At 40.1% G+C, this 11,641-nt stretch overlaps 1 protein-coding gene across 1 annotated transcript; it reads left to right on the top strand.

Moving 5' to 3' along the window:
• The first annotated feature begins 3,698 nt into the window (after positions 1–3,698).
• Positions 3,699–9,389, top strand: LOC145957985 (uncharacterized). The gene is made up of 8 exons (XM_083074430.1): positions 3,699–3,804; positions 5,057–6,516; positions 6,799–7,011; positions 7,420–7,572; positions 7,689–7,996; positions 8,609–8,720; positions 9,044–9,322; positions 9,369–9,389. Exons 1-8 carry the CDS (start codon positions 3,699–3,701, stop codon positions 9,387–9,389), a joined length of 2,652 nt encoding a protein of 883 aa, XP_082930556.1.
• Positions 9,390–11,641: the final 2,252 nt, after the last annotated feature.

Below are 11,641 nucleotides of genomic sequence, written 5' to 3'. Positions count from 1 at the left end.
TTAGAGTAGCTTAGAATAAGGGTGTGCGAGGATTGGAGCTCAATACACCCTCCCAGAGGTTCAGTACGGCCGTACTGAGCCATTTGAACTGCAATACGGCCGTAGTGAACTCAATACGGCCGTACTGAAGTTTTTGAACTTCAGTACGGCCGTACCAAATTCAATACGGCCGTACTGTAGTTCAAAATGGCTTAGTACGGGCCGTACCAAATTCAATACGGCCGTACTGTAGTTCAAAAACCCAGTACGGGCCGTATTGACCTCCCAGGCCGTATTGCGCCTCAATCCTATAAATAGGACGTCATTTGCACGTCCTCCCACACTTTTGACAGACATTTGGACCCTCTTGCTGAGGATTCTTGGGTTTTTGAGCTATTCTCTGCCCTAGGAACCTCTCTAAGAGCCAACCCGACTAAGTTCTTGAGTCATGAGCCTTGAAGCTTGAGACTCGAACAAGTCGAAGGGTAATCTCTTTGATTTCCATAGTTAATATTTGTTCTAGGGAAAGGAGCGAGCGAGCGTGTAGTGAGAAGGAGCGCCAAAAAGCCTCCTAACTCTTTTTGAATATATAAAAGCACGCTTCAAAGGTTTCTTTCCAAGTCCTTTCTTTTACCGCTTTCATTTATCGCTTTTTGATTGTTGCATTGCACGCTTTCAACATGTAGATAGTTTACTTATAATCGTTCTAATAAATAGGGGTAGTTTAGTAATTTTACGCTATTATTTATGAAATAATCCGTCATAGGGAACCCGAAAGGGGCGTTGTGGGGTGCTAACACCTTCCCCGCGCGTAATCGACTCCCTTACCCAACTCTGGTTGTAATGGCCAAGTTGATTTGTGAAAATCAATTGCCTTATATCTTTTTCCAATATTTTGAGTAAAACATTGCTGGCGACTCCAAGAACCCCTTCTTTTTACGAAAACCACTAATCCATGGAGGGTCCCGCTTGGGATTAACATGGATTGGTGAGAGTCATTTAAACAAAATTGTTAGCTCGATGAGGTCTCATTTTGAGAATAAGTTGTTCTAACAATCCATCATTTTTCAAAACTTAAAAAGAGTCCGACCATCATCGCGAATGCCAAGTGTCCGTTTCGGCGGGTGGCGACAGATGGCGACTCCACTGGGGAAGCCTCGAGAGTCAGTCCCATTTAGTGATGGATTATTTCTAAAATAATAGTCTAAAATTACTTCATTACCCCTCACTTGTATGATAACATGTTTTACATAGTTGGCTTTAATAAATGTTGGATGTTTAAATTTACGCAATTGTTTGAAATACAAACTGCACACGAACCTTTGCACACAACAGTTCCCTCTATACCCGGGGGCATGAGTGGAAAGCCATAGGGAGTGGATGTTAGTATGGCCGGTTGTCGAATGGGTCTATAGGTGCCCGTAGACCGTTGTCGGAAAGCATCACCCAAGGTGATAACCATGAACTCAAGTCCGACAGTGCGTTGGAGCTTTCCATCGACTTACGACGAGAGGAATTAGGTCCCTATAATGGGGGCACCTTGGGGGCCTTAAACCAGTGAGAATAGTTAGAACCTCCTTGAATATGCACTTGTCTGCAGGATACCCCTACCTCGTGATTCGCTCGTGACTGTTCGTGGATGAGTGAATTGTTTGTGCATTGTTTATGTGACATTGTTTGAGCATACATTGCATTATTTAAACATACAACATTCCCTTTTAAAATAAGAATAAATAGGAATAAGAATCTTCCATTACATGGTGTTAACATCTACCTTCATCACATTCATATAGGTAGTTTCCCTTTTCACCCAAAAAAATACAAAAAACAAAATATCCAAAAAAAAAGATATTTATCCAAACCAAGCAATATCATGCATCATCTTAGGAGCATCCCGAAAACATGATAATGCTTAGTTGAATAAACACAATGCATGCATATTCAACGTCATCATCTCATATCATGCATTCTTATCAAAGATCATGGAGGGATCTAGGTTTGCATTTCATACATCTCTCCTAGTAATTCATTAATAATAGTAATAAAAAGAAAGGATTAAGCGATGCGTATGTTCAGAATGGATCGCACGCCGTTTGTTATTAAGTGTAAGCCAACAACCGCGCCAAGCGAACGCACATCAACTCCGTTGTTGGTAATCAAGACAAATAAAGGGGAAGGTCCGACACCGTTAAGGATCACTACTCCAAGACCTTTTCCCTACGAATCGAATAAGGTTGTGCCATGGATATACGACATCCATTCTTCTGCCGACAGCGATATCTCTAACATCGCTGGACTTGGGGGCATGACTAGGAGTGGCAGGATCTACACTCCCGAAGATCTTCATGATAAAGCTCCCAAGAATAAAGAAAAAAAAAAGAAGAAAAAGAAAAAAAAAAAGAAGAAAAAGAAAAAAACCGAGGAAAATAAGGAATCCGACGAGGAGACTGACGAGCTGTTAAAATATATCCGACAGAGCGAGTATTCCATCATGGATCAACTTCATAAGACGCCAGCAAAGATTACTCTGTTGTCGTTGATCCTATGCTCCGAACCGCATCGGCAAGCTCTGTTGAAAGTCTTGAACGAGGCATACGTGTCGCTCACTATCTCCCAAGACAAGTTTGAGGCGATTGTTAGTCACATCACGGCTAATGATCACCTCACTTTCACCGATGAAGAAATCCCCGCTGAGGGAACGAATCACAACAAGCCCTTGCACATCTCTGTAAAGTGCAAGGAATACCACATCGCTAAAGTCTTGGTGGATAACGGATCTTCCTTGAATGTGATGCCAAAAAGAACGTTCGATCAAATGGCAATCAAGGGAATCCAAATGCGCCCGAGCAACATGATCGTCCGAGCTTTCGACGGTTCTAAAAGAGAAGTGGTGGGAGAAATCAATCTTCCAATCCAAATTGGACCCACCATCTTTAATGTCGAATTTCAAGTGATGGACATTACTCCCGCGTACAGCTGTCTCCTCGGCCGACCTTGGATTCATGATGCGAAAGCTGTTCCCTCTACGCTCCACCAGAAAGTCAAATTCATAGTGGGTGACAAGTTGGTGACTGTACAAGCTGAAGATGACATACTCATCAGCAAGCCATCTGCCATACCTTACGTGGATGCAGCAGAGGAAGCTCTAGAAACCGCCTTCCAAGCATTGGAGATTGCCAATGTTGAAACGTTTCCCCGAGAGATGAAGAAGGTAGCCTACATGCTCACCAAGAACGGATACTTGCCTGGACAAGGACTTGGCAAGGATTCCCAAGGAATTCCCGAGCTACCCATTATTAAGGATAATCCGGGGAAACAAGGGTTAGGATACAACCCTAATAAAGATCAAAGGACGAAGAGGAACCAAGATCCTTCTCGACGTTCTTTAAGCCAGATCTTTAGGAAGGCCGGTTCACAAGCGTCAAGGCCGGTCGTCGTCATCAAGTGCTCTTCTCTTTCCGATAGGGATGTATAGACCTGATGACTGTTAGAGATTACTCCTCGGGGACAGCCCGACCCCCGAGCCTCGATAGGGCACATGTTTCCGCTATAATTATAATAAAATCATTCTTTATTATTTCTTATTGCTTCTTTTCTTGCTTGCAATAAATTTCTAGACCACATTATTTTAACCCTGTTTGAATAAGCATGAATGAGGTTAAAATTGTGATGAGGACATGGGCAAGGATTTAGGAGCACTCAAAGGACTTGGAGGACCAATGACTAGGGCAAGGACTAAAAGGGCCAAGGATGCTTTGCAACAAGTTGCGGCCCTTATTCTTGAAGAAATGCCCAATGATGAAGACAAGGCCAAGATGGTGAATTGTATCAAGGATTATGAAGCCTAATTACGCCATTTTCGTAGTGGGTGTTTTTTTTAGTACTTGTAATTAGTAAATAAAGGCCTAAAACTCTTGTTAAAGTGGCTGCCAACTCTTGTTTGGGCTGCACCACTTATTGGGCTAGTTATTAGGCAAGTTGTTTTTAGTTAAATAAGGTCCAAAACCTTTGGGATGAATCAGCCATGAGGCATACCAAAGGGTGCACGAATTTAGCATGTGTTTGTTTTGCATTAGTGGTCATAATTGTTAGGCTTAGTGGAGTTCATTAATTGCCCACTAATGGAGTTCATTAATTGCCCACTAATGTAAGTGAAAGGTCTTGGTTGTAAGCTATATAAGCTGCCCATTGGGATGAATAAGAACATATCAGAATTTGAGTTTTATTAACTGAGAGTGATTCTCCAATTGTTCTTGAGTGATTCAAGAATTTGGGCATATCAAAGGATCATCCACAATTCTTTGTGTGAAGCCTTCCTTGGAAGAGTGATTCTTCCTCCATTCCTTTACCGTTTCCTTCCCTCCATTTCTTGCATCTAATTTCCTTCCCTACATTCCAGAAATTAAGTCTAAGATTTTGAACCCAAAAGATCCTTTTTCAACTCTGGTGCAATTAGGAATCATATCATTTGGTATCAAGAGCTCCGGTTTTTTGGGTTCATCCACATCATTTGCTGGAATTTCTTTGGGTAACATCCTTCCTTGTTATTTCTCATTACCATTGATATTACCTTAGTGTTCTTTCTTTATTTGCTGAACCATTGCAAAAATTAGGCCTTAATAGTGTTAAAAAATATTAAATAAAATAAAATTCGTGCATAATAAAAAAAAAAAAAAAAAAAGAAGAAAGAGTTGTGGCTGAATGGTTCATGCGTTTAGAACACTTGAAACTCAATCTTTAAGGTAATATTTTGGTTTGGTTGAAGGTTGTTACTAACTTATCTAAATTCCAGTTTTTGATTCCTAATTTTCCTTGTTTTTTTTGAATTTTTGGTGGCTGTTTTGTATTCCTTTTTAAGCCTACCCTAAACCTTGCTTTTAACACAAAAAATTGTGGTTTGTTCTTTGTGTTGTCTACTTTTTTTGAATTGCTTTAAAATAATAATAATAATAAAAAAAAAAAGCCATTAAGAGTGACATACACGAGTGTTCATTTTACGAGTGTAAACAAGTGAGAAGAGTGGTGAGGTCCTATTTTCTTTGTGTTTGTTATTACTCTTGTTTTTGAAGTATGGCAGATGGAAATCATTTGGATGGAACACAAAGACTCTTGTTCGACGCTATTAATGCTCAAATGCAAAGATTATTGAGAGAAAACAATGAAGAGTTGTATGGAAGAATTGAGCGATTAGAGAATCGTGATCATCATGAAGAAGAAAGGAGAGGAAGAAATGGTGGTGCTCCTAGGCAAAACAGAATTGAAGGTGTTAAACTTAATGTTCCTCCATTTAAGGGGAAGAGTGATCCGGAAGCCTATGTGGAATGGGAACTCAAAATAGAACATATTTTCACTTGTAACAATTATGATGAAGAGCAAAAGGTGAAACTTGCAGCAGCGGAGTTCTCGGACTATGCACTTGTGTGGTGGAATAAGTTGAAAAGAGAAAGGTTGAGAAATGAAGAGCCTTTGGTGGAAACATGGGCTGAAATGAAAAGGCTCATGAGGAAACGTTATGTGCCGGCTAGCTATGCTAGAGATGTGAAATTTAAACTTCAAAAATTGTCACAAGGCACCAAAGGAGTTGAAGAGTATTACAAGGAATTGGACTTGCTCATAATGCAAGCCAATATTGAAGAAGATCCAGAACTAACCATGGCTCGTTTTATTAATGCCTTGAATAACGATATTCGTGATGTTGTTGAATTGCAGGAATTTGTTGAGATAGAAGACTTGCTGCACAAATCCATTCAAGTGGAACAACAACTCAAAAGAAAAAGTGTGACCAAGAAGAGTTCTTCTAATTATAATTCCTATAGTTGGAAGGACAAAAATAAGAAGGAGGTGGCTGCCACTCCAAGCAATCTAGCATCTACTTCTCATGGAAAATCATCCTCTAAGTCCTTAGAACAGCCTCAAAAGAAGAGTAAAGACATAAAATGCTTTAAGTGTCAAGGCATGGGTCATTATGCCTATGAGTGTCCTACCAAAAGGACCATGGTTCTCAAGGAGAATGGAGATTACACTAGCCAATCTGATGTTAGTGAGGAAGAAGAAGGTGACATTGAGGAGGAAGAGGAGGCCCTTGAGGGAGATTTATTGATGATTAGGAGAATGATGGGTAGTCAAATGAGTCCTTTAGAAAGAAGCCAAAGGGAGAATATTTTCCACACAAGATGTTCCATCAATGGAAAGGTTTGCATGGTGATTATTGATGGAGGGAGTTGCGCTAATGTGGCTAGTGCTAGGTTAGTGTCAAAGCTAAATTTAGACACTAAACCACATCCTAGGCCATATAAACTTCAGTGGCTTAGTGAGGATGGAGAGGTGCAAGTGAGGCAGCAAGTAGAAGTGGATATTTCCATTGGAAAATACAAAGATAAGGTGCTATGTGATGTAGTTCCAATGGAGGCCAGCCACATACTTTTGGGAAGGCCTTGGCAATTTGACACTAAAGCCGTCCATGATGGCTATTCCAATAAGATCTCTTTTGTGCACCAAAATAAAAAGATTGTCCTCAAGCCTTTGAGTCCTAAAGAGGTGTGTGAGGATCAAATGAGGATGAGAGAAAAGATTTCTTTGGAGAGAAAAGAAAGTGATCTTGAGAAAAAGAGTGAACAAAAACTTGAGAAAAAAAAAAGTGGAAAGAAAAGGAGCGAAACACTTGAGAGAAAAGAGAGTCTTTTGGCAACAAAGGGTGAGGTGAAGAGGTTGTTCCTTGCTAAACAACCCCTTTATCTAATGTATTGCAAAAATCAGATTTTAAACACTAACGCTTTTGATGAATTGGAAATACCTTCTAGTGTTAAATCTCTTTTGCAGGAATTTCATGACGTTTTTCCATCAAGTGTACCAAGTGGATTACCACCTTTGAGGGGAATTGAACACCAAATTGATCTCATTCCAGGAGCTTCCTTACCCAATAGGCCAGCTTATAGGAGCAATCCACAAGAAACGCAAGAAATTCAAAAGCAAGTGGATGAACTCATGACCAAAGGATGGGTAAGAGATAGCATGAGTCCTTGTGCTGTTCTGGTAATTTTGGTCCCTAAAAAAGATGGGACATGGAGAATGTGTTCTGATTGTAGGGCTCTAAATAACATCACCATAAAATATAGGCACCCAATTCCTAGACTTGATGATTTGCTTGATGAATTGCATGGTGCAAGTATTTTCTCTAAAATTGATTTGAAAAGTGGATATAATCAAATTAGAATTAGAGAGGGTGATGAATGGAAAACTGCTTTTAAAACAAAATATGGTTTGTATGAGTGGTTGGTTATGCCTTTTGGCTTAACTAATGCACCAAGTACTTTTATGAGATTGATGAACCATGTTTTGAGGGAATTTATTGGCAAATTTGTTGTGGTATATTTTGATGATATTCTTGTCTATAGCACTTCTCTTGAATTGCATGTGGAACATTTGAAATCTGTTTTGAAGGTGCTTAAGGAAGAACAATTGTTTGCCAATCTTGAAAAATGTGTGTTTTGTACTGATCATGTTGTATTCCTTGGTTTTGTTGTAAGTTCTAAAGGAGTACAAGTAGATGAGGAAAAGGTTAAGGCCATCCAAGAATGGCCCACACCTAAATCCGTGAGTGAAGTGAGAAGTTTCCATGGTTTGCAAGTTTTTATAGGAGGTTTGTTAAGGACTTTAGCACCTTGGCAGCACCTCTTAATGAAGTAGTAAAGAAACATGTGGTTTTTAAGTGGGGAGGGAAACAAGAGGAAGCCTTTGTTGCTCTTAAGCAAAGGCTAACCAATGCTCCCATTCTTGCCTTACCAAACTTTGCTAAATCTTTTGAAATTGAATGTGATGCTTCCAATGTTGGGATTGGGGCTGTGTTGTTACAAGAAGGCCATCCAATTGCTTATTTTAGTGAGAAGTTAAGTGGAGCTGCCCTTAATTTTTCCACTTATGATAAGGAATTGTATGCCTTGGTAAGAGCTTTGAAAACATGGCAACACTACCTTTTTCCCAAAGAGTTTGTAATACATAGTGACCATGAGTCCCTAAGGTATTTGAAGGGACAAGGCAAGCTTAACAAGAGGCATGCCAAGTGGGTGGAGTTTTTGGAACAATTTCCCTATGTCATAAAACATAAAAGGGGAAAAGGGAACATTGTGGCTGATGCTTTATCAAGGAGACATATATTGCTTTCCACTCTTGAAACTAAATTGCTTGGATTTGAATCTTTGAAAGAAATGTATGCTTCTGATGAAACTTTTGGTGAAATATATGCTGCATGTGAGAAACTATCTCAATATGGGTATTTTAAGCACAATGGGTTTTTATTTAAAGAAAACAAATTGTGTGTGCCTACATGTTCCATTAGAGAATTGCTTGTTAGTGAATCACATGGTGGTGGTTTGATGGGGCACTTTGGGATTAAAAAGACTTTGGAAATTTTACAAGAACATTTCTTTTGGCCTCATATGAAACGTGATGTGCAAAAATTTTGTGAACATTGTGTTGTGTGCAAAATGGCTAAATCTAAACCATTGCCACATGGATTGTATACTCCTTTGCCTACTCCTGAATATCCTTGGATTGACATATCTATGGACTTTGTTTTGGGACTGCCTAGAACAAAGAATGGCAAAGATTCTATTTTTGTGGTTGTTGACAGGTTTTCAAAAATGGCACATTTCATACCTTGCAAAAAGGTAGATGATGCGTGTCATGTGGCTGATTTGTTTTTCAAAGAAGTTGTGAGGCTTCATGGTGTGCCAAGGAGTATTGTAAGTGATAGGGATGCTAAATTCCTTAGTCATTTTTGGAGGACTTTGTGGGGCAAGTTAGGTACTAAATTATTATTTTCAACAACTTGTCACCCACAAACCGATGGACAAACTGAGGTAGTCAATAGAACTTTGGGGACCTTACTTAGGACTGTTTTAAAAAAGAATATTAAGTCCTGGGAAGCAAGTTTGCCTCATGTTGAATTGCATATAATAGGGCTGTCCATAGCACAACAAATTGTTCACCTTTTGAGGTTGTGTATGGTTTTAACCCTTTGACTCCTCTTGATTTATTGCCTATGCCTAACATTTCTGTTTTTAAGCATAAAGAAGGGCAGGCCAAAGCGGACTATGTGAAGAAGTTACACGAACGTGTGAAGGCTCAAATTGAGAAGAAAAATGAGAGCTACGCGAAACATGCTAACAAAGGGCGAAAGAAAGTTGTGTTCCAACCTGGTGATTGGGTTTGGGTACACATGAGGAAGGAAAGATTTCCGGAACAAAGGAAATCAAAGCTTTTGCCAAGAGGGGATGGTCCATTTCAAGTACTAGAAAGAATAAATGACAATGCTTACAAGATTGAATTGCCTGGTGAGTACAATGTTAGTTCCACTTTCAATGTTTCTGATTTATCTCTCTTTGATGTAGATGATGGAGACTTTGATTTGAGGACAAATTCTTCTCAAGAGGGAGGGAATGATGAGGACATGGGCAAGGATTTAGGAGCACTCAAAGGACTTGGAGGACCAATGACTAGGGCAAGGACTAAAAGGGCCAAGGATGCTTTGCAACAAGTTGCGGCCCTTATTCTTGAAGAAATGCCCAATGATGAAGACAAGGCCAAGATGGTGAATTGTATCAAGGATTATGAAGCCTAATTACGCCATTTTCGTAGTGGGTGTTTTTTTTTAGTACTTGTAATTAGTAAATAAAGGCCTAAAACTCTTGTTAAAGTGGCTGCCAACTCTTGTTTGGGCTGCACCACTTATTGGGCTAGTTATTAGGCAAGTTGTTTTTAGTTAAATAAGGTCCAAAACCTTTGGGATGAATCAGCCATGAGGCATACCAAAGGGTGCACGAATTTAGCATGTGTTTGTTTTGCATTAGTGGTCATAATTGTTAGGCTTAGTGGAGTTCATTAATTGCCCACTGTAGACCCCTAAAATTGCCCGGGTCGGAAATAAAGCTTGAAGACTCTCGAAGACTGAAGGAAGATCAGCCAGAAGGACTCCTGGAAGGCCCTAGGAGGGTTCTCTGTAGGTCTAGAGGTCTTAGAATAGCTTAAAATAAGGAAGTGGAGGGAATGAAGCCCAATACGGCCGTACTAAACTTAATACGGCCGTATTGAAGCTTCAATATGGCCGCAGTGAACTCAATACGGCCTATTGAAGTTTCTGAACTTCAATACGGCCGTACTGAAATTAATACGGCCGTATTGAAGCTTCAATACAGCCGCAGTGAACTCAATACGGCCAAATTGAAATTTCTGAGCTTCAATACGGCCGTATTGAACTCAATACGGCCGTATTGAAGTTCAAAAATTTCAATACGGCCGTATTGATTCTGTAGCCCGTATTGGGCCTGTTCCCTATAAATATGACGTCAATTGGACGTCATTTCACACTTTCACACTCAGTTTTGACTCCCTCCTTGAGTATTCTGGGGTTTTTGAGCAGTGTTCTGCCCTAGAAATCTCTCTGGGAGTCGATCCGACGAAGTTCTGGAATTCCGAGCACTTAGCTTGGAGATTCGAACCTAGTCGAAGGGAAATCCTCCGGATTTCCATAGTCAAAATTTTATAAGAGGAGCGAGCGGGCTTGTAGAGCGAGGGAACGCCAAAAAGCTTCCCAGTTTTACGAAATATATAAAAGCACGCTTCAAAGGTTTCTTCTTAAAATCCTTCCTTTTACTGCTTTTTGTGTGCATATTTAATTGTCATCATGTAGATATTTAAAGTATAATCGCTTATAATAAATAGGGGTAATTTAGTAATTTTACACTGTTATTTTAGAAATAATCTGTCATAGGGAACCCGAAAGGGGCGCTGTGGGGTGCTAACACCTTCCCCACGCGTAACCGACTCCCTTACCCAACTCTGGTTGTAATGGCCAAAGTTGATTTATAAAATCAATTGCCTTATCACTTTTTCCAATGTTTTGAGTAAAACATTGGTGGCGACTCCACGAACCCTTTTACTACGAAAACCACTAATCCATGACCGTCTTCGCGACCGCCGAGGCCCGTTTGGGCCGGTGGCGACAGATGGCGACTCCACTGGGGAATTTTCGAGAGTCAGTCCCATTTAGTGACAGATTATTTTTAACAAATAATAGTTAAAATTACTTTATTACCCCTCACTTGTATGATAACATGTTTATCTATTTGGCTTTAATAACTGTTGTATTTTTAAATTTACGCAATTGTTTGAAATAAAAACTGCACACAAACCTTTGCACACAACAGTTCCCTCTATACCCGGGGGCATGAGTGATTAACCATAGGGAGTGGATGTTAGTACGGCCGGTTGTCGAATGGGTCTATAGGTGCCCGTAGACCGTTGTCGGAAAACATCACTCAAGGTGATAACCATGAACTTGAGTCCGACGGTGCGTTGGAGCTTTCCATCGACCTACGACGAGAGGAATTGGGTCCCTATAATGGGGGCACCTTGGGGGCCTTTGACCAAGTGAGAACAGTTAGATCCTCCTTGAATATGCACTTTTCTGCAGGAGACCCCTACCTCGTGATTCGCTCGTGACTGTTCGTGGATGAGTGAATTGTTTGTGTAAATGCTTATGTGCAATTGTTTGTGCATTAATAAATAACCTCGTGATAAGGTCTAAAGAATAATCCCCATGCATGAAAATGTCATGACATGAGAGGAAAAACCAATGTGTGAAAATATAATAAAAGTAAGGAGC

Source organism: Cajanus cajan, chromosome 5, assembly GCF_000230855.2.
Source record: "Cajanus cajan strain Asha chromosome 5, NIPB_CcT2T_4, whole genome shotgun sequence".
Lineage (NCBI taxonomy): Eukaryota > Viridiplantae > Streptophyta > Magnoliopsida > Fabales > Fabaceae > Cajanus > Cajanus cajan.
Note: the sequence above shows the minus strand (reverse complement) of the source record. Positions and strands in the feature narration are given on the sequence as shown.